This window comes from Chaetodon trifascialis, chromosome 10 (genome assembly GCF_039877785.1).
Source record: "Chaetodon trifascialis isolate fChaTrf1 chromosome 10, fChaTrf1.hap1, whole genome shotgun sequence".
Lineage (NCBI taxonomy): Eukaryota > Metazoa > Chordata > Actinopteri > Chaetodontiformes > Chaetodontidae > Chaetodon > Chaetodon trifascialis.
In genome coordinates, this window is record NC_092065.1 from 18,323,968 (window position 1) to 18,347,809 (window position 23,842).

The 23,842-nt window shown below is 41.8% G+C and overlaps 1 protein-coding gene across 1 annotated transcript in view; it reads right to left on the reverse strand.

Annotated features, from left to right (window-relative positions):
- The window catches only part of LOC139337035 (receptor-type tyrosine-protein phosphatase eta-like), a 35,819-nt gene extending 12,574 nt beyond the window's left edge, over positions 1-23,245 (reverse strand). The window contains exons 1-13 of the mRNA XM_070971324.1: positions 23,043-23,245; positions 9,833-9,854; positions 9,421-9,609; positions 8,973-9,221; positions 7,550-7,810; positions 5,566-5,826; positions 4,952-5,212; positions 2,970-3,230; positions 2,357-2,617; positions 1,667-1,906; positions 1,257-1,517; positions 750-1,010; positions 78-350 (exon numbers count right to left, since the gene is read on the reverse strand). Coding sequence (XP_070827425.1) covers positions 78-350; positions 750-1,010; positions 1,257-1,517; positions 1,667-1,906; positions 2,357-2,617; positions 2,970-3,230; positions 4,952-5,212; positions 5,566-5,826; positions 7,550-7,810; positions 8,973-9,221; positions 9,421-9,609; positions 9,833-9,854; positions 23,043-23,108 — 2,866 coding nt within the window. The 5' untranslated portion in view covers positions 23,109-23,245. The remainder of the gene's footprint in view (positions 1-77; positions 351-749; positions 1,011-1,256; positions 1,518-1,666; positions 1,907-2,356; positions 2,618-2,969; positions 3,231-4,951; positions 5,213-5,565; positions 5,827-7,549; positions 7,811-8,972; positions 9,222-9,420; positions 9,610-9,832; positions 9,855-23,042) is intronic.
- Positions 23,246-23,842: the final 597 nt, after the last annotated feature.

The window sequence follows — 23,842 nt, forward strand, 5'->3', positions numbered from 1 at the left end:
AATGTACGAAATTAATTAAATCACCCCCAGCAATGGAGACACTTCTATGTCCTCTGGTTTCTTCCTGTTAAACTTACGGGTGAAAGCAGAGTCATAAACAGCCGTGCTCCTTAAATCTTCAGGTCCAACTGTTCTTAAAGTTACATTGTAGGAAGTTCCAGAGGAAAGCAGGGACAGCACTGTGCTATTGTCTGTGGTGTTTTTATTTAGTACTTCGCCACCCTCTGACTGGTACATGACCAGGTAGCTGATCTGTGGTGCACCCTCCATCAATGCAGGAGTCGCCCACACGAGATGAAGCGAGGAGTTTGTCCTATTACTGATGATGATGGAACCAGGAGGGTTGGGAACTAGGAGGTATGAATAACAGGTACAGGTGCACACACATTTATTAGTTTATGTTACCTTATAATTGCTGTTTATAGCTGTCAAAAATAAAATATATACCAAAATAAACATTTTCAACCACACATTATAACTTATTCTGAGGACATGCAACCATGTTAATGATGCAAGTGGGGAGGTCAAAACACAACAGCTGCTAAAAAGCATTTATTTTGTTAGCATGGTGTCTGGAGAAATTGCAATCAAAAGTGAGTCAGGCCTGATTGATTTTAATGGTTTAATATCATTTAAATAAACTACATTTACTTGCAAAACATTATAAGAGGTATGAATCTTATACTGAGCTGCACAAGGTCTGAAAACAGAATCTGGAGAGCAGTTACAGTGTAGAGTACTGAACTTACAAGTGGCAAATGAAGACAGATCAGACGTGTCACTGAAGTTTCCAGCCACAGCGGTCACTGTGATGACAAAGATTCTGCCTGGATGTAAACCAGTAAAATGGGTTGTGGTTAAATTGGTTATATTGCTCCAAGTATATTCCAGTTCCACATTTGAGATGGTCACCAGGTAGTGATCAACTCCCCCTCCAGGCAAAGTCCAGTTGACGGTCAAGCTATCGGTTCCTCGTGCTGTAATCATTATGTTCTCAGGCTTGTCAGGCCCTGTGAAATAAAGAAATAACAGGGTGTTAAAATGTAATATCCTTTCATAATGTGACATTTAACATGGCATAAGCAGAACAAATATATATATATATTTGCTGTAGATGTCTATTTAATGGATTAAAAACATATTGCAATGTGATCAATATATATTGGTAATTCATACACTTTTAACCCATATATTCAGGAGTCAGGATTTTGTTTTCTCTTCCTTTTAATTGCTTGTTTATTTAAGTATGGACCTACTTGTGAAGGTAGTTACTGAAATTCCTTCTCCTTCATTTGAGGAATCTACAGCAACAGCAGCCACTGTAATGGTGTACTGGTATCCGGGCATTAAATCGACGATAGTAAAGGAGGTGTTGGGAGTGGTGTTACGAAAGTTGTGTTCTCTTGCAGTCCACTGAACTATGTACTCTGTAGCATTGCCCTCTGGTCTGGTCCAGTCCAGAGTCACAGACGATGTTGTAACGTCAGTGACAGTGAGACTCCTCACTGCAGCAGGTCCTGTGAATCCAAGAAAAGCACAAGATGATACTATGCTTTCCAGCAACATCTGTGGAAATGATTACATGCTTTGTATATGTGGTATCTTGAGTGACATTCAACGGCGCATGTCTAATAAGGAGATGTTAGATGCAGAAAGTGAAGCTTACTTGTGACTGAAGTGAATGTGTACGGCTCTCCATATTGATCTCCAGCAACAGCAGTGACTGTGATTGTGTAGCTAGTACCAGGGATCAGGTCTGATAGCACAGCAAAGGTATCATTTGTCATTATCGGAGATCTATCACTGTGCCACTCCACCTGGTACATGGACACCCCACTAAAAGTCCACTTCAGAGAAATGGAGGAGGTGTTTGTGTCCACAACGGGTTCCCCAATTTTACCAGGTTCTGAAGAGGTGAGGAGAGGAGAGGGGAGGAGAGGAGAGAAAAACAGCAAAAAGGTAAGGAAATAGACAGATTAAATACTTCTCATTTAAGAAAACTAAAGTGTTTGAGTGTGAAGCAGGATATAAGAAACACGATCAGAAAAAAAAGTTACACTGCAAGTAGTTCAAAGCCAAAACCTTGACCCATCACATACACCCCTGTGGTAACTTATATTTGCGTATCGAGTAAAAGCATGTGGCTAAACTATTCTTTATAACAAACTGTCTTGGGCCAGTGTGATTCTTTGACTTAGAACAAACTGTGACATCAACGATGTCCAGAGCTACAACCCACATCCAGCATGTACACTGCAGCTCTGAGGTAAAAGCTGAAATCATGACGGAGAGTCTCCTCCAGCACGTCTTCAGCAGACTCTCTGACAGTGTGAACCATATTTAAAAGCTTACTTACTTGTGTATTGAGTGACAGCGGTACTCTGCCCTTCTGTCAGGCCATCACCTGCCACTGCAGTCACACTTATTTCATACCGGACACCAGCAGTCAGGTTAGTAATATGTGCATGTGTCTCATTCACATTTAAAGTCTTTTTCAAAAGTCCATCAGTCCACTGTACTCTATAGAAGGAGCTGTTTCCCTCTGGTTCAGTCCAGCTCAGAGACACAGAGGATGTGGTGATTTGAGTGACATTGAGATTCCTGACAGCTTCAGGCTCTGTGAGTGCAGGATAATTGTCAGGTGAGGAAAAAATAAAAATAATAATGATTACCTAAACGTACAAAACCCACAACTGAGTGTGTTTCATGACAGGAGAGCACAGTTGTCCACACAAAAAGGTACAAATGACAAAAAGCTGCAATCTAATATAAGACATAATCATTTGTTTCAGTTTAATAATTAGATTAAATGTCATTTTTCATTTGTCTAACCCTCATCCATCATTCATGCTAATGTTGCTAATGGTCCCTCCTCAGTGTAAAGAGGAGGAATAACATCACAGTGAGGACGAGGCAAGAAAATCAAATAGGAGCACTGTCATCAGCAAAACTGTGATTCATCATCTTACTTGTATGCTGAAAAATCTCTGCCATTTCACTCTCTGTTTTGTTATCTCCAGCCACTGCTATCACTGTGAAATTGTACTGCACTCCAGCAATCAGCCCAGTGACATTTGCTTGTGTTTCAGTGACATTGACAGCCCCGTTAGTCATTCCATCAGTCCACTGTACTCTATAGAGGGAGCTGTTTCCCTCTGGTTCAGTCCAGCTCAGAGACACAGAGGATGTGGTGATTTGAGTGACAGTGAGATTCCTGACAGCTTCAGGCTCTGTGAGTGCAGGATAATTGTAGGATGAGGAAAAATAAAAAATAATAATAATTTAGAGCTATAAAAAACACTGTGGCGAGTACACAAACCACAACTGAGTGTGTTTCATGGCAGGAGAGCACAGTTGTCCACACAAAAAGGTACAAATGACAAAAAGCTGTAATCTCATCCATCCATCCATTATCTATACCGCCTATCCCTTTCGGGGTTGCGGGGGGCTGGAGCCTATCCCAGCTACAATGGGCGAGAGGCGGGGTACACCCTGAACCGGTCGCCAGCCGATTGCAGGGCCACATACAAGGACAAACAAACATTCACACTCACACTCACACCTACGGACAATTTAGAGTCATCAATTAATCTAATGAGCATGTTTTTGGTCTGTGGGAGGAAGCCGGAGTACCCGGAGAGAACCCACGCATGCACGGGAAGAACATGCAAACTTCACACAGAAAGGCCCCGTCTGACCCGGGGATCGAACCGGCAACCTTCTTGCTGTGAGGCACGCGCACTACCTGCTGCGCCACCGTGCAGCGCTGTAATCGCATATGAGACTAAATCGTTTGTTTTAGACGATACAAAAGCTGTTTCAAAGCTGTAAAGCTACTGGCCCACTAGGCAGTGAGGCTGAAGCTAATACGGATCAGATTCCTGCTCAAATTTTCGGTGGTAAAATTTTTATTTAAGACGCTATTATTGTGGTGACATTCACAGTAGAAGCGCACCTGACCTGGTAAAAACACCTGCTGAGCTAATGGGAAACATAGTGAGCAGTGCCTGCTCTGACCTGCATGAGCTCACCAATTAGAGGGGACGGCTATTTGGGAGGGGGGCCTTGAGGAGAACGGCAGCTAAAGTTGAGCACTTCAGACAGAACAGCTATGCTGCAGCATGTCAAAAAATAATGTTCGATTTTTTTGCATTAAAGCATATAAACCTTTTCTCGTAGACAACTGAATTAAAAATATCAACCCATAAATCAGCAAGTACTTTGTTACAAATCACATTGGATTTTAATTGCCCTGCATGATGTAAATCACTAAATAATCAAAAGTAATAAATACGTATTTTAAATACATTTAATTGACGTACTGCCCATCTCTGACTGAGAATGCTGGCAGCTTCAAGCTCTGTGAGTGAGACTGAATCTGAACTTGAGTGAGACTGAATCTGAGCAAGGGCAGCTGTGGTTCAGGAGGTAGAGCGGTCGTCCACCAATCAGGAGGTCGGTGGTTCAACCCCTGGCCTAGGCAGTCCACATTCTGAAGTATCCTTGGGCACGATACTTTACCCCTAAAACTGCACCCCATGCTGTGCCATCGGAGTGTGAATTCATATGTATGTCGCTTTGGATAAAAGCGCCTGCCACATGACGAATCATACCTGAAACTTGGGCAACTGGCTAAACTCCCCTTTACAGCAAATTGTCTTGGGCTTCCTTGAGGACACTGACCAGTGTAATTCTTTGACAGCTTGAACAAACCCTTTGGTTCATTCACTTTAACAAGACTAACAGACTACAGCTATTCCTGCAGCTCTGGGGCTGTGAGCTAAATGCTAAACGTCAGCCTGCCTCTGTCAAACCAAAACGAATGCTCGTGAAATCAGCACATGTACACTGCAGCTCTGAGGTAAAAGCTGAAATCATGACGGAGAGTCTCCTCCAGCACGTCTTCAGCAGACTCTCTGACAGTGTGAACCATATTTAAAAGCTTACTTACTTGTGTATTGAGTGACAGCGGTACTCTGCCCTTCTGTCAGGCCATCACCTGCCACTGCAGTCACACTTATTTCATACCGGACACCAGCAGTCAGGTTAGTAATATGTGCATGTGTCTCATTCACATTTAAAGTCTTTTTCAAAAGTCCATCAGTCCACTGTACTCTATAGAAGGAGCTGTTTCCCTCTGGTTCAGTCCAGCTCAGAGACACAGAGGATGTGGTGATTTGAGTGACATTGAGATTCCTGACAGCTTCAGGCTCTGTGAGTGCAGGATAATTGTCAGGTGAGGAAAAAATAAAAATAATAATGATTACCTAAACGTACAAAACTCACAACTGAGTGTGTTTCATGACAGGAGAGCACAGTTGTCCATACAAAAAGGTACAAATGGCAAAAAGCTGCAATCTAATATAAGACATAATCATTTGTTTCAGTTTAATAATTAGATTAAATGCTATTTTTTCACTTGTCTAACCCTCATCCATCATTCATGCTAATGTTGCTAATGGTCCCTCCTCAGTGTAAAGAGGAGGAATAACATCACAGTGAGGACGAGGCGAGAAAATCAAATAGGAGCACTGTCATCAGCAAAACTGTGATTCATCATCTTACTTGTATGCTGAAAAACCTCTGCCATTTCACTCTCTGTTTTGTTATCTCCAGCCACTGCTATCACTGTGAAATTGTACTGCACTCCAGCAATCAGCCCAGTGACATTTGCTTGTGTTTCAGTGACATTGACAGCCCCGTTAGTCATTCCATCGGTCCACTGTACTCTATAGAGGGAGCTGTTTCCCTCTGGTTCAGTCCAGCTCAGAGACACAGAGGATGTGGTGATTTGAGTGACAGTGAGATTCCTGACAGCTTCAGGCTCTGTGAGTGCAGGATAATTGTAGGATGAGGAAAAATAAAAAATAATAATAATTTAGAGCTATAAAAAACACTGTGGCGAGTACACAAACCACAACTGAGTGTGTTTCATGGCAGGAGAGCACAGTTGTCCACACAAAAAGGTACAAATGACAAAAAGCTGTAATCTCATCCATCCATCCATTATCTATACCGCCTATCCCTTTCGGGGTTGCGGGGGGCTGGAGCCTATCCCAGCTACAATGGGCGAGAGGCGGGGTACACCCTGAACCGGTCGCCAGCCGATTGCAGGGCCACATGAAAGGACAAACAAACATTCACACTCACACTCACACCTACGGACAATTTAGAGTCATCAATTAATCTAATGAGCATGTTTTTGGTCTGTGGGAGGAAGCCGGAGTACCCGGAGAGAACCCACGCATGCACGGGAAGAACATGCAAACTTCACACAGAAAGGCCCCGTCTGACCCGGGGATCGAACCGGCAACCTTCTTGCTGTGAGGCACGCGCACTACCTGCTGCGCCACCGTGCAGCGCTGTAATCGCATATGAGACTAAATCGTTTGTTTTAGACGATACAAAAGCTGTTTCAAAGCTGTAAAGCTACTGGCCCACTAGGCAGTGAGGCTGAAGCTAATACGGATCAGATTCCTGCTCAGATTTTCGGTGGTAAAATTTTTATTTAAGATGCTATTATTGTGGTGACATTCACAGTAGAAGCGCACCTGACCTGGTAAAAACACCTGCCGAGCTAATGGGAAACACAGTGAGCAGTGCCTGCTCTGACCTGCATGAGCTCACCAATTAGAGCGGACGGCTATTTGGGAGGGGGGCCTTGAGGAGAACGGCAGCTAAAGTTGAGCACTTCAGACAGAATAGCTATGCTGCAGCATGTCAAAAAATAATGTTCGATTTTTTTTTACATTAAAGCATATAAACCTTTTCTCGTAGACAACTGAATTAAAAATATCAACCCATAAATCAGCATACTATGGCCTTGTAAAGTACTTTGTTACAAATCACATTGGATTTTAATTGCCCTGCATGATGTAAATCACTAAATAATCAAAAGTAATAAATACGTATTTTAAATACATTCAATTGACGTACTGCCCATCTCTGACTGAGAATGCTGGCAGCTTCAAGCTCTGTGAGTGAGACTGAATCTGAGCAAGGGCAGCTGTGGTTCAGGAGGTAGAGCGGTCGTCCACCGATCAGGAGGTCGGTGGTTCAATCCCTGGCCTAGGCAGTCCACATGCTGAAGTATCCTTGGGCACGATACTTTACCCCTAAAACTGCACCCCATGCTGTGCCATCGGTGTGTGAATTCATATGTATGTCACTTTGGATAAAAGCGCCTGCCACATGACGAATCATACCTGGAACTGAAACTTGGGCAACTGGCTAAACTCCCCTTTACAGCAAATTGTCTTGGGCTTCCTTGAGGACACTGACCAGTGTAATTCTTTGACAGCTTGAACAAACCCTTTGGTTCATTCACTTTAACAAGACTAACAGACTACAGCTATTCCTGCAGCTCTGGGGCTGTGAGCTAAATGCTAAACGTCAGCCTGCCTCTGTCAAACCAAAACGAATGCTCGTGAAATCAGCACATGTACACTGCAGCTCTGAGGTAAAAGCTGAAATCATGACGGAGAGTCTCCTCCAGCACGTCTTCAGCAGACTCTCTGACAGTGTGAACCATATTTAAAAGCTTACTTACTTGTGTATTGAGTGACAGCGGTACTCTGCCCTTCTGTCAGGCCATCACCTGCCACTGCAGTCACACTTATTTCATACCGGACACCAGCAGTCAGGTTAGTAATATGTGCATGTGTCTCATTCACATTTAAAGTCTTTTTCAAAAGTCCATCAGTCCACTGTACTCTATAGAAGGAGCTGTTTCCCTCTGGTTCAGTCCAGCTCAGAGACACAGAGGATGTGGTGATTTGAGTGACATTGAGATTCCTGACAGCTTCAGGCTCTGTGAGTGCAGGATAATTGTCAGGTGAGGAAAAAATAAAAATAATAATGATTACCTAAACGTACAAAACTCACAACTGAGTGTGTTTCATGACAGGAGAGCACAGTTGTCCACACAAAAAGGTACAAATGGCAAAAAGCTGCAATCTAACATAAGACATAATCATTTGTTTCAGTTTAATAATTAGATTAAATGCTATTTTTTCACTTGTCTAACCCTCATCCATCATTCATGCTAATGTTGCTAATGGTCCCTCCTCAGTGTAAAGAGGAGGAATAACATCACAGTGAGGACGAGGCGAGAAAATCAAATAGGAGCACTGTCATCAGCAAAACTGTGATTCATCATCTTACTTGTATGCTGAAAAATCTCTGCCATTTCACTCTCTGTTTTGTTATCTCCAGCCACTGCTATCACTGTGAAATTGTACTGCACTCCAGCAATCAGCCCAGTGACATTTGCTTGTGTTTCAGTGACATTGACAGCCCCGTTAGTCGTTCCATCGGTCCACTGTACTCTATAGAGGGAGCTGTTTCCCTCTGGCTCAGTCCAGCTCAGAGACACAGAGGATGTGGTGATTTGAGTGACAGTGAGATTCCTGACAGCTTCAGGCTCTGTGAGTGCAGGATAATTGTAGGATGAGGAAAAATAAAAAATAATAATAATTTAGAGCTATAAAAAACACTGTGGCGAGTACACAAACCACAACTGAGTGTGTTTCATGGCAGGAGAGCACAGTTGTCCACACAAAAAGGTACAAATGACAAAAAGCTGTAATCTCATATGAGACTAAATCGTTTGTTTTAGACGATACAAAAGCTGTTTCAAAGCTGTAAAGCTACTGGCCCACTAGGCAGTGAGGCTGAAGCTAATACGGATCAGATTCCTGCTCAGATTTTCGGTGGTAAAATTTTTATTTAAGACGCTATTATTGTGGTGACATTCACAGTAGAAGTGCACCTGACCTGGTAAAAACACCTGCCGAGCTAATGGAATGGAGAAGAAATGGCTACACAATGTACTTAATATATGACAAAGTACATGAATAGCACTGCGTAGGAAAATCATCTTCACACCTTTAACTCCACTGTCATATAGAGTTTGACATTAAGAACATAATGGATAATTTCACAATGTAAGCCAAAATAAAATGTGTACTTACTTGTGTACTGTGAAATAGTGACTTTCTCTCCTTCGGTCTGGCCATCACCTGCCACTACAGTGACAGTTATATTGTGCTTGACCCCAGAAGTCAGGCCAGAGATGGTTATAGATGTTTCAGTCGTACTGGCATTTCCATCAGTCCACTGTACTCTATAGAAGGATAGGTTTCCCTCGGGTTTGGTCCAGGTCAGAGACACGGAGGATGTGGTGATATTAGTGACACTGAGGTCGCTGATTGCTTCAGGTTCTGTGAGTGAGAGAGAAGTTGTGGAGGAAAGAAGAGACAAACACAGTGTTTTCATCTGTGCATTTGATATGTGCAGGTCAGTTGTTTGCAGTCAGACATGCTGAATCTGCAGCATACTACGTTGTACAGAGTCATTGTTGTAGACATGGTTAAGATTTGGAATATAGAGTCATTGATTCAGCACAGTAGACAGACTTACTCGTTGTGACCTCTTTGCAGCAGTTCAAACAGTGAAAGACGATTTGATAGACTGTTCCAGGAATCAAACCAGTTATCGACCCATCTGCAGTGGTTTCGTTCCCAGTGGATAAGGTGCAGTTTGATCCAAATGCGATTGCTGTTGTTGTTCTTGTTAATGCTTCTGTTTCAGTGATGTTACATTCAGTGTCTAAGAGATAGAGGATGAAGAAAAACAAGTCGAACTATCAGAAATGAGCACAAATGGTTTCAGAAGAGCAAAGTCTCTGCAAAAGATGAAATACTGACAGGAGAGATCTAAGTAATAAGCTGATATTAAACACAAATTATGGCACTGTGTGAGGATTTATGTTTCTTGAACTATATAGAGACAAATCAACAGAATTGTAGCACATAAAACAAAATGTACTTACCGTCACACTCTGCTTGGGAGGTCTGTGGAGAGAAAAGCAAAGAAAATGATGTTTAGCCAGCAGAGGTCAGTATTGAGTTTAAAACAGCTTCAAAACATCAAGCCGAAACCCAACCACCTGTTCCATGAACAGGGCATTAGGAAATGTAGCAGCAGCTCAAAGTACAAGCCCGCTGAATTAACATAAATAAATGGAACTGCTGTTAAACAGTCCATGTTTCATGAACACCAGCTTTTTGTATGTCCAGGGCATAGATAACATTATATTACATTATATTGATATGTAGCCCTGTTTCTTTAATAATTCATGTCGTTGGCCCATAAGAAGTTAAATTTAAATACATGAAGTGTAAACATACTGGGACCACCCTGTGAAAATAACCAGCATGTGTAAGCTTTTCATTGGAAAATCTAAAGTTCTCACAGCTAATAATAAACTTGTAATTCTTATAGACAAAAATTAAAGATTAAGCTTTAGTATTCATCATGACACTTCCTTTTCAGTGGTATAAATGAACACAGAAAGGCTCAGTACGACGGGATAAAGTCCCATTGTAACTGATGAAAAGAAAGTGCTTGGGTGCCGGTTTGTACAAACAAGGAAGTAAACCCTGGTAAAACCCCAACCAATGAGTATTATTATCAGAGTATAATCATTCTGTGGCCTCGGTTAATGGTGTGTGGGGAACGTCTTCTGAAAACACTGTTCTTCCTCCTCACAGGATTACATCTTTTGTGCTTCAAAACAACAACAAATAAACGCTGCTTACAGCAAACACTAATATCACATATTTCTTTTTTCTACTGAGGTTATCGTCTGTATCCTGGTATCAGGCCTCTCATTCCACATTACTTATTAGCCAAGACTTCAACAGCCCAGAGTCAGTCGCTGACACGTCGCCTTCCAGTCTGTTTACCGCACAGCTAAACATTAAACACATGGCATCATAGCTCAAACCTGCATCATTCTCTCCCCCTCAAAGATCACGAATAGGGTCAATCATTAACTCCTAACAATGACAGAATGGGCTTTACAGCATCAAACATCAAATCAGGTTGTCCTTTAAAATACAGTGTGACAATGTTGGAGTGAACTGTGCCGTTATCTATGTATCTGTATGTATCTAAGTACAGGCTTTTATTCTGAAGGAAAAAAACATTAAGTATAACAGTGTAGCTTGTCATGCTAAAGTGTGCTGCTAAGACCGTTCGCTAGCATGGAGCATTCAGTGATTTTACTCATGATGTTACATTGTTGGCTATTTCATTTGTTATATTTCAGATGGTGGCGAGTAAATCGAGAGACATTCCCAGCAAAGTGTGTCCTTTCTATTCTATTCTATTCTATTCTATTCTATTCTATTCTATTCTATTCTATTCTATTCTATTCTATTACAAATTAGTTTTAGCTATGTGTCCCTAATAAATTATGCTAAGCAGCTGAATGTACATCTGCAATTCTTACTGTCTGTATTCAGAATTACACTTAATATCATAAGCTTTGTTCAGCATGTTTTGGCAACATTGTCCTTAATGACAGTCATGTCACTAAAGCAATTTAAATAAGACATTTCATAAAGAGCAGGATAGGCTGAAGGACAGTTATCAGACCAGGAAAACAAGAAAGAAAATTTCTAATCTGCATTTCATGTTGTTCTGTTCACCCACCCATCCCTGGAGACAGTGCCCTCTCCTCAACTTTCCTTGTTTTATTCACAACAGTGACCCTTCCCTTCCTTCCAGCCCTGTGGGACTCTATTCTTCTTTCTGTAGTACAACGGTGTCACAGAGAGGTGCATGAAGAGTTCAAGGGTCCAGTGCACTCTGGTGAAGGGTGTTCACACAGGAGGACGTCAGTACAATACTGTACTGAGACATTTGAACAAAATATAACTCCTATGTTTTTTCTATCTTTAATGAAAGTCAGTATTTGATTCTTGAAAGCCTTCAAAGTCTTCCTGAAAGCTCCGAACATTAACCAGCCAACCCACCATTACTTTTAAATGACAGGTCGTATGAAACCACACCTGTCACTTCAGGTTGATTTTATAGATTAACTGGAAGAGCGTATGAGGAAGTGTACATCTGCATGACTATACTTCTGCTGTTTGTGCAGGGTGTTAGCATAGCTGAGCTTCACACTATCGCCCTGTCTGGGAGAGTGTAAATGGGTGTTCGATAATTTCTCGTGGTCCATAATTTAGTGACACGCTGAAGGTTTCCCTTCATACTCGATGGCTTCTATGTGACAAGAGTATTTCTCACTGTGCTAAAGAACACCCGCTTTCGTTTTTCTTATTAAAAATTAGTTCTCAAAAATATGTTTATATGTGCATGGAAGCTGAGCATGCAATACACTCACTAGATTCAGTCAGAGAACTGAGAGGATTTGGATTCAATGACTGAATTCCATGCTGGATTACGAATTGATAAAATAATAATATAAAAGTAAAACTATCTGTAGCATTTCTATTAACAAAGTTAATCAATGCAATCAAACCCCAACTCTGTCAATGTCAAACCTTCATTAAAATCTACATTTTCACTGCTTATTTACACAGATGTCAGTTTGTTTCTTTGTTGAATTTTAGACATTTTTCACTGCCAACAAATACATTAATGTGGGGAGAAGACCATGAGGCAACAGAGACAAACTTTACCTAAAATGACAGAAATATGCCAAATGCACAGTTGAGTGAAGAGTGAGGACAGAGCTTCTTATGCTAAAATGTACATGTATTACCTGTGTAGCTGTGTGTTCTACAGATCCATTGCTGTCCTATAACTATTGAAAACACACAATGTTAAATAAGCCACACTGTCTCCTTGGATTGGAACAAGACAAAAAAACCCTCTGACGCCCAACCCTCTGGTTCGACTGCCAGCCGGGTGGGTCACTCAACTGCATCCTGAGCCACACTGAGCATGCTGAAGACCAGCATCCAGCCAAGTTATAAAGGAAGAACTTTCTGAAAGCCGCCTGCTCAACTTCTGTGTTTTAACACAACAGAAGTCAGAACAGAAGAAACTCTGAACCCTGAACGCTCCGCCAAGTGGTGTGCGAAGATGTTATGTGCTTGTTGTGAGAGAGGGGAAGAGAGACAAGCTGTTTTCTGTTGCAAAAGGAGAAATGGTGAGCCTTCATGTACTAACAAATATCTTAACATCCGAGAGAGAGAAAACTCAGGTTTTTGAACATTTTGTCACAAAAACAGATATACTGAAGCCCGACACTGCTCCATCCATTGATTAATTACCATGAATAACCAACATTTGGTTGGTTTAACCATAATTATCCCAGGAAGACTTTGACCACAATACGTTTACTGGTTGAGATGCCATGAAACAGGTCTGTACATCCATCTGTGTTTCAGAGTCGCCAAAGTGTTTTCATGCAGTTTGTATGGCAGGGGGTGTGTTGAGTATCACCACTGGGAGTCACCAGAGGCATACATTTTTAAATCCTAGACACATTGATCATATTTTTATCTGCTTCTGTCTTTTGTTCTTTTAACATGGCCTGTTTAATGAGATTTAGTTCAAATCTGTATTCTTATTGGTTGATTAAGGTTATTGTCGTAATGCTGTCAAAGAGTGAAGCTTGACGTTAAGACATTAAAGTGATAAGAACTGCTTTGTGGCGGGAAAAGACATTTTAACTTAGTCGTGCATAAACTCGGTAAACACATTACAACTGAACAGCTGTTGTCGACTGCAGATATAAAAGTGTCTGTGTCTGAGCAGAATCTGACAAATTCACCCTCTTCAAGCTCCACAAGAGTATGGTAAAGGTCACATACCAGAATGTGAAAGCTTCATCTCAATACTGTGACAGTGTCATGTTAAACTGACCTGCGGGGCTGTGACTCCTCTGAGCTGGGATTCTCAAATGTTTTATTTCCCTTGGCGCTCATACTAAGTTTTACTTATTTTCTCCTGACTAAATAAACAAAACAATGTCTCAGGCCATTAAGCCTTGGCGCTGACTCAGAGAGCAGAAATAACACAAGCTCAAAGTCCCATTTGGGAAATACAGCCCTAGAAATGCTGAAGTTCAAATGATTTACATCATTTTCGAAGCATCCACTGGGACTCAGCTCCACCCATCTGTGCATCCTCCCTCCCTGTTTTAATCCTCAGCTGGAGTCTCGGTCTCATGCTTTAGAAGGACCTTACAGGATCACATTGATTATCGGCCAATTCCTTAAGATTTCTATTCTTTCACTATGTTTAAAATCACTCAAATCAGTAGCTTATTCGTCCGCAGAAGCCAGTAAAAGAAAAGGAGAACGATAATTTAGCCAGCTGTAGCTCAAAGTATGAAGATATACAGTTCTTAGACGCTCTCCAGGGTTACTCCTTGTAGCCGACTTTCACTTGAGGAGCAATATTCAGCGCTCAGTGTGAAACATGACCCTTTTGCCCTGTGTACTGTATCTGTGCCCTTTGACTGGGCCCGTCTGGACGAGGAGGAGGAAATGGCTGTACTGACCACTATATAAACATTACATCAACCCTTAAGGCAGCCTGCCTGCCACTCTCTGATTCCCTTTCATTCCTAGCAGTCTGCCTTTGCTGCTCGCCTCCTGATAACGCCCCAGTTCCTTCCTCCATAATAACACTCAGACCCAAAAACAATCCAGAAATCACCTTAAAAGCTGTTTGCTCAGGGATCAGCCTATTTGACCTTAGCTCCTTGCGATCTGATAACTTGGAACAAAAACACGAAGAAAAAAGAAATGCACGATACTTCATCTCTGCTCCTTGAATTACGCAAAGCTGCACAGGGTTGAGGAGTTGCTGGTGGTGCACTTGATGACTTGCTGAGTGGAGAAAGTGGAATCCCTCCCCTCACAGCTGGAATTTCTGCAAAATCATGTTGTCTGACTCAAACCAAAACGCATGCGTGTGTGTGTGTATGTGTGTGTGTGTGTGTGTGTGTGTGTGTGTGTGTGTGTGTGTGTGTGTGTGTGTGTGTGCACGTGCACGCAAAACACCCAAAGTTCACAAGGAAGAAATGCGTAATGGTGTTGATAGTCCATTTTCTTTCTGTCTCATTTACTTTATTGTTTTTTCCTTTCCTTCTTCTATCTTTTCCGGTCTTTTGTAGTAGCTTTTATTTCTTTTTCAGCTATCTGGTGCGCTCCTCTACAAGCAGCATTAACTTACCCATGACACATACATACATACAGGTATGTACAACCTGTTAATATCTGAACCCTGAACGCTTATAATGTAAGTGGTGGAGTCAAACTGAATCAAAGAACGCACTGAAAATGCAGGATGAATTAGGAAATGATTCATTTCCATAACTATGCTTTTTTAAAGTTCATAACAATTGTCTTTGCATTCAGCTTTAAAGACTGCTTGTGTGTGTGTGTGTGTGTGTGTGTGTGTGTGTGTGTGTGTGTGTGTGTGTGTGTGTGTGTGTGTGTGTGTGTGTGTGTGTGTGTGTGCATCACGTCTTGATGCAAACAGATGTGTGGTGAGATCTGTGAAAGTTGCAATTCTCACTTTCTTTTGTCCGTTTCTAATGAATTGGCAGCTCGCTCTCTATTTTCAGTGCATTGCCTCAGTAGCTCATGGTCAACCTACTCATTGTTTCTGTTCGAACATAACTTCCTGGCACTTCCTGAGCCCACCCAGAGACCCCTGATAACAGGTCTGAACAGCATAAAGGACCTCGCGCTGTACTTCATACCCCCGGCTCATTAAGGTCAAATGAAGGAAGACAAGAGCCACACGACATTGGCTAATAAATCAACTGAAGGTGGTGTGGGTCCGTTAAAGCCACCATATCACTGGACAGACTGTACTGTTCCTTCCTCTCTATATGCAATCCTCTCACGTCAATCTGAACCGTTGATGTTTTGGATAGTAATTTAAATTACAAGACAAAAGGTTTAATGTCATACACTTATATTAACTAAAAAATAAATATTACCACAACTGGTCATGTATTAAAGTTTGTGTTTAATTGCATCAACTGACTGATTCTGCCATGCAACACTGACATCTTTGCCTTCGATTAAACAATTTCATCATGTCAGGGGAACCAGGGGACCTCTGAAGCTACAAGGCTATGAACAGTTGACTACACAAGGCACTTAAAGGGAACCTGTGCCGCAGCGTAGCTCTCAATGGGTTAGTCCACACATATTACAAAAACGTCCTCATTCACACCTCCAGCGTGGCTAAACTTTTCTTGGGTGTCTTCAATTTTCTGGTGTCAAGCGCCAAGACTGACACACTGCAACAACATCTCTATACACATCTAAGTTGGTGAGAAAACAAATGAACTATAGAAACTTTCAAAAACTTTCTATTGGTTCCTGTAATTTCGACCAAATCTACTGCTGGTTTGTTCTTTTTCTACATCCCGACGTGTTTTATACATTTGTATTCTGTATTTCTGTGAGCAATGGCACAAAACTCAGAAAGAAAAATTCAATCTTATCGTCCTCCTGTGGAATACTATAGGAACATGAATCATAAAAAAAAATGCCGAAAGCCACATCTAAAAATATCCGCTGCCTCAAAAAACTCCCCGCACACAATGGCTTTAGCTGTGAGTGTGTTTGTCTCCAGGTACAGTATCAGCCTCCCACACCACAGTCCTGCCGCTGCTATCATGGGCCACATCAGAGACTATGGAAATGAGTGACGTAGTATTTACCATCCCCAACAGTGTGCTGCGTGGTGCAGAGTGCTGAGCTCCTGGCTGCAGATACCCATCTGAGTACAATGTACTTGCACATTAGCGCTTCCTCCTAAAGCTGCTGGCCATGCAACAGGAGGAAAGTGTGCATGGACGCATTCGTGCCAACAGCAGAGTTGGGACACAGAGGGCTGGGCCATTACACTGACCACAGAAAAGTGATCAGCGTGATGTTAGAAATGTGTTTAAGGGGAGTGTGGGGTGTGATGTGAGCTCATCCGCGGGGAAAGAACAGCAGAGAAAACATAGTGTAAATTGTATTTTACTAGTGACTGGCTTCTTTGTGCTGTATCAAAGGGTGTAATTACTGCCTTAAAGCTATAAACAAAGTAAAACAGAGTTTAAAACTCTACACGACCTTTCCCTTTTTGAATCTAGACTCTGAAGAACAGTGTTTGCTGGGACAGGCTCCCACCCCATTTGACCCTTAACAGTGTGATCAGATTCATTCTGAAGGGAACATGATTATCTGTATCTAATTTCATGGCAATCCATCCAATAGTTGTTCAGGAATTTGGAAAAGTCAAGAAAAGTTCAGGAAAAGTCAGGACATCTCCAAAGTCATTAAGATTCATCTGTTCTGGACAACTTTAACTTTTTAACTTCTGATTCTTATCACTTATGAAACTCACTGGTCTTTCTACTCCAGTGTAAATCTGTACATCATAAATCAATCCTTTCTTCCACCAAACCGAGTAGTTTTGCAGTGTGGACGATCAGAATGACAAAATATTGCATTGATTGTAAACATATAGGAAGAATATGGCCCCAGGTGGACACTGAGCAACTTAAGGTGTTCATCAGCAGCCCTCAGTCCCACAGCCTCCTCTCCACCATGGATACCTGGACAGCCTGGACAAACTCCCAAAGGCGAAGCTCAAGCACACCATTCCCACAGACAGGACAAAGGAAACAAGTGTGGACAACATGCCGAGAAGGACAGCATGGGACAAGAGGAGAGACTGAATCTTCTGGAGGAGAAAGATCCACATCCGGAATTCAGAATACTGAGCAATAGCTGATGAAACTGCCACTGACGGCCTGTTAAATGGTCATTTTGCACTAGGGTTGCAACAGTATGAGGATCCCGGTATTACACAATTATTAGCTATTATTATTATCCGTTACAATGACCCTTAAAGGAAAAAAAAAACTCTTTTTAGTTGAACAACTTCACTGACTTTAATAAGATGGTAGAATCCAATAATGTAGATAAGCAAATGTACATGGTATGATAAGCATCAGTTATGACACCCCAGTACACTGTGACACTGGCACGCTGCTGCAGCCATTTTGTACTAATGCAGCATTACAAATCTTGCTCAAAGCACCCTCGCACTCACTCTGAAAAAACAGTATGAGTGAAATAATAACTTTCATGCCCACTGCAGCCTTGCCTGACCATGACTCGCTCTGAGGCCGGAGGTAAAATGATAGCTATCTGCTGACAATAAGGCCTTTGAGGACGGGAGAGGAGCCTGTGTCTCATTTACATGGACTGGGGAACTGTGACTCTTTGTAATTCATCGTGTACATGCTGAGCTTCCACTCGCAACGCTGGTCGAAGGCAGCGCGTTCTGGGATGTTCATTTGAGACTGGACTGTCTTCATACAGAGCGGTTGAGAGTGGGTGGAGGGAGCAGCATTCCACAAAGGAGGACCTGTGACTTTTGCACTTTAGATCAATAATGAGATACAAGACACAAGAGGGCTTATGCTTTCTAATTTGGATGCAACGAGAAGAACACATTTTGGAGATGGACGCTTGTGTTCAGATGCACACGTCATCGCTCATCACCCACATTTTATTGTGGTGCAAGGCAGTAGAGTAGCAGCTAGCCAGAAGGACAGTGTTCATCACACAGAGTCCATAGCCACAGACGGGCCAGTTCTTGTAAGTGTTAGAAAACGTCACATTTCCTTGTTCCAAGATGCTTCCCACTGATAGCGACGTCACCATCCTCTCATTTTGGCATGTTGCGAGGAGACCACAGACAAAGAAAGACAAAGACACAGATACAGTGGATGGGAACAGAAAAAGGCTCCGTTCCAAAACTCATGCAAAGTGTTGTACTTTTCCTGGGTCATTAATGGGTGAGGGCCAAGCTGTGGATTTGCACGCACGGCCTCTAGATTGCCCCGCTTTACTTTTTCACCCACTTTTACTCACATTTCAGACGGAAAAATGCCATGAAAAGCTGTTCAATACAGGAGAAAGATGTATAACATATTAGCTACTGTGAGGACATTATTCCAAGCGGAATAATTTATTTGTCTGTCATGAGTAACAAGGTTTTTTGTCTGTCTATGCGAAGTACTGTACCTGTCATTCCTATTGTTATTGTACATTACACCTTTTACTGATAATGTATCTTTTTTTTATTAACTCCATGTTAACAGCAACCTGCCAAGGGACAAAGGATGGAAATTAGCTGCTTGCTACAATCCTATGTATTTACACGAAAGTGTCTATTAATATGTATTGTCCCTGATGTTTTTCATTAAATAAAAAAAAAAAAAAAAAAGAGCTGTGTCTCTATGGACTGGAAAGGACAGGATCATTAAAGAATTCTGAAGAGAACAATTTAGATCTTAGCACACCAGCTCTATATAACTTAAAACTGTATTTATGCTGTATAAAAGTGAGGCAGAAGCACTGACAGCAAAAAGAATCAAAAACAGGTGTGTTCATCATAAAAGCTTTTCTCCATAAAGCATGTTTGGCATGTCTTGTGAACTGACAATGGCTTGTTAACACAAAAGAATTAAGTTTCATTTCATATCAGGAATAAGATGGCGAGACTCTGCTGTCTGAACCGCTGGATGCTCAGCTGACCACTTCAGATGTTTTTATCTTAAAGGCCCTGCACACTCTTCATTCACCCGCATGTTGTTTTGCATGGAGTTTGGTGACCTCACATTATTTCAGCCCAACAGGTTTAATTGGGGATGGAACAAGTGACAGAAATAACACTGTATCCATGTACATCAAATAATGACATCTTTTACAACACATTCATGTAACGGAAGGGAATATAGCAATGTGATTATAACAGTAAAGTGTCCTGTTATCATGATGAATAATAGCTACAGTACCAGTTTGTTGAAAATTAGCTGTAATACACTCAAAACTCTATTCATTCAGTCAGCTTGTCATATATCATAAGATGGTGTATGACAGGCTCAGGTATAATCATTGCATGAATACAACACTGAAAATTCACTCGACAGTGAAACAAACTGAAATTTAAACCAAGACACAAACTAAATAAAGCAGAAGCTTTACCAGAAACATTCGCTTTAGAGGCGTAGTTAACACACAGTCTGTGACGTAGTGGTGGACTATTAATGTTTTTGATGGTTGAAATACTTCATGTACGGTATGTAAAATGTCAGTATGCAAAAAATTTCCTTTGAGGGAAGCATAATATTTCCCCTTCTTCTACTTTAACTTCCTTTGTGCATTTAGCCAGACTCTGTTTCCAAAGGTACATTGTTTTTTTGATCCGACTGTGAGAAACTAAATCACTGAAGCACTGAAGTATGGGGAAGCTGTTCACTGATGCTTAGCCTTATAGCCTTTAGAGTTTTTGATATATTCATCATGGTTCACTTGTTCCTCATAGAAAAGCATTAAAAAACATTTCCACAAAACACTGATAGAAAATCAGCCATCCCAGAGAGCAGCACCGAATATCATTGCACCTATCTGCTCCGCATGCTTAACATTTAGCTTTGGAAGCATGTTTCCAGCTGCATGGCTGTGTTGTGTTGGTCACCATCAGCATCAATAACTTTTGACCGCGAAAGGATCCCGTCTCAAAATGCCTGTCTCGGGCCACGTTGGAATAAATCATTTCTCTAAATTCTCTAAATCAGTCTGTGGCATGCAGTTGTTTCAAATCAAAGCAAATCAAACTTCATTTATATAGCACTTTTCATGCATAATAAAATGCAACACAAGGTGCTTTACAACAGTTAGAAACATTATAAAGGGAAACAGAGAAAACCTATACCTCCCACTCTCCGTATGTACATATACATATACACACCCACAACTACACACAGACACACATTCTCAGTGGCGAGACATGGCAAGGCACTGAGGATCGAGGACAAAGATGTTTAAACCTTTCAAGGTTTTTTCTTGCGTGTGGTAAACAACACTTTGACACATGTAAATTATTATTTAAAAAATCATTAGAATCGAACAATATCTGGGACAAAAAATATTTCAAGTTGGATGAACCCCCTTTTAGGTTTCAATATTAAACATGAACACAAAAAAAATATTTGGAATATTGAGTGTAGCTGCTAGAAAAAAAAATGACAAAGGAATAGCTCAAGTCAGACGTCTCAGACACCCCCCCACCCATCCCCACCCCAACCCCCACCCACCCACAGAGAACTGCTATGATATCATTTAAGAGATCACTTCCTCAGTGAGGCTTCAGGAATCTAATTTGGAGGAAACTTGGGAAAAGTCGAAAATGTCTATATTAATTCTTCTGTTTAAAGGTGTTTAATGACTTATTTTCTTCTCTTTATTCGTTTAAAATGACAAACACTCCATGGGGGAAAAAAACACACTGTTAATACCCTGAGGGCTGAATTTCAAGTGTTCAAAAGCTGCAAAGGAGTGGTCAGACCTCTGATCTCTCAGCAGGACAGCAGGCTTCACCTCCAAACGAGAAAGTCCTGACTGTCATGTCTCTGAACTTTGGGGGAAATCACTTCTGATCACGGCTTTAGGCATTCTTTTTCTTACCTGAACCACATTTATTAATAGTCCCTAAAAATGTGTTGTCAGCATTTTGAAAATTCTCGTATTTACAGCTGACCTGCTTTCTCGTCACAGTATTAAAAGCCACTGTGCGGTAGCAGCTTTACACTTGCATGGGTGTTGTGTAGCCTGTGTTCATCTCTGATCAACATGTGTGCTCGTCATAGAAGTGGACCACACTCACAGGCCAGTGCGGCTTTACTTCCCTACTGAAAACAATGCACTTTTCAGGCCGCTTGGGCACAAAATATAAATATGTTTCAGTATGTTTCATATCTGCTGACCTGTGCAAGATGTGGAATATTATTGGTGGTGCTGCAAAGAATAATGGAGTTTATTTTTGTCAAACTGAGAATTATTTAATTGTCCACTGTGATAATACCAAGATTTGACTGGTAAAAACCTGAAAGGATGTTTTTACCAGGTTTGAAAATTATAGTGTGTGTGTATATTTAGATGTTCCATTTTCTCCTCACACCTAAAAGCTGTGAGTGAAGTTCTGGTTGAGGTGTGGCGAATATGTGAAAGGAAGCCATCACTGAAGTTAGTCGAGGCATGTTCTCTGCTCTCAAACTTTATGTTTTGTGCATATAAATATCCACCCAACCTCCTTCCTCTTTCCTTATGCAGTACGAAACCATCGCACCACTTCTGCCACAAAAGGCTGAGTTGACTGACAGTGGAGAAAATCTATCTGATTCCCCAGACGGATATCACTGTCAATGCTTATCTTATTCAGTGGATCGGGCCACGATGTGACTGTTAACATTAAAAACATTTTCTCGCAATATAAGACTCTCATCATCATTTCATTTCCACTATTCACAAAGAGTTCCTCGTAGCAAGGTATATAGGATTTAGCTTTGTGCTTATCATTCATAAGGAATGCCTCCAAATATTACTATTTTGAACTTTTTAAACTTTTAATAGAACTTTTCTTTGTAGTTATCCAAACAGTCCTGCAGCACTGGACTCAATCATCAACAGTTGTACCTCATAAAGCGGTGAATTAGACTGGTGGCTGCTGGAGTGACAGGGACACTTTGCTGCACCTCATTCCATTCCTGACCCCTTTGTGTTGGCCACACATATCTCCACATGCCATTCTCAACCTCTCTCACCCTGTCCCTCTCTCTCTCCAGAAAGACCAGTGGAACAAGGACAGGTGGGTCTGCTGGATGCTCTGTTATGTAAGCTTTGCACAGGTCCGGTCACTGGATACTGACCTGCAGTCCTGTGTAAGAACGTGACCAATAAAAACATTCAAGCAGCTCATTAGAGCGCTTGCATTGATGATTACTACAGAATGAATATCCATGCATGAGTCGTCAGACCTTATGTTTTCTCTCCATGTCTTCCAGTAAATAGCCCACCATTGTTAAACCTCTCCCCAACTGAAGGTCGGCGGATTAATTAAGCGCGGACATAAATTTGAATCCAATTGCAGCTCTCAAAGGACCATCATTCATCTTACTGTAAGCCATGGCATTCTCTATCTGCCACCGAGCGATCTTTGCTGACACCAAAGTGTTCTGTAACTTTTCTCTCAAGTCCGCTGCACCAAATCCTCGTTCCAGAGAAGCAAATGACCTGACAGCGCAGCAGCTACCTGCGCAACAGGTGCAGTCACACCTGCGCGTTAAAGCTGAGCTGAAACAATACCTCCGTTTAACTCTGCGCAGACTGTACAATGAATGACAGCCTTCTTACCTCGAGCAGGGAGCTGAAGAGCAGGAGAGTCCACAGACAGACGCTGAAGCGCGGCTCTGGCTTCATGATGGCGCAAACTCAGGCGAAAAGATTCAAGTCGCTTCTTCACCAGCTGACCGCTTTCATGTCCACACTTCTCTCTCGCTTGAAAAAGACAAAAACCTGAACTTTCTCACTCCGAACCCGCTCCGGCTTACAACAGGAATACGACTGGCAGCTACATCAGGAGAATTAAAGCCGGAGAGGAGAACTTTTTCTCTCCTCCTCGCTGTTAACGGGGAGGAGCGGCGGCCGGACGCGTCACTCCGGGAAGTTTTTGGTGAGGTCTGCCACTCCTCTCATCATCAGTTCTGCCTCAGTATCACCACCGCTGTGACACAGCTTCAACAGCCTGACCCTGCACAGGGAGCAAAGGGCTGCCCGGTCACGCAGAAATGAAAAAGAGTCATCCCACATTCTTGACATAACTTGGACACGCAGGGTGGAAAAGTGCTTTGGTGACACAAAGCCGAGTTGTCCAGGGAAATGTTGTTTGGGGAACTTCCCTTAAGTTACTGGCCTAGTTTTGCTGTTGCAAACGAGTGATGAGCCAGTGATGAGCAGAGGCAGACTGCAGGCAGAGGGACAAATTGGGGCTTCCTGGTTCCCAGAACCCATTCCTCACATTCAATGTGATGAAAAACAGAAAATTCTCCCACTTTAGAAGCTGCACCCAGAGAAGGTTTCACATTTTGTCTAGATAAATTATTTGTGATCAAATGAATGTGAAAATGTCTATATACACACATAGGCCGCTGTGT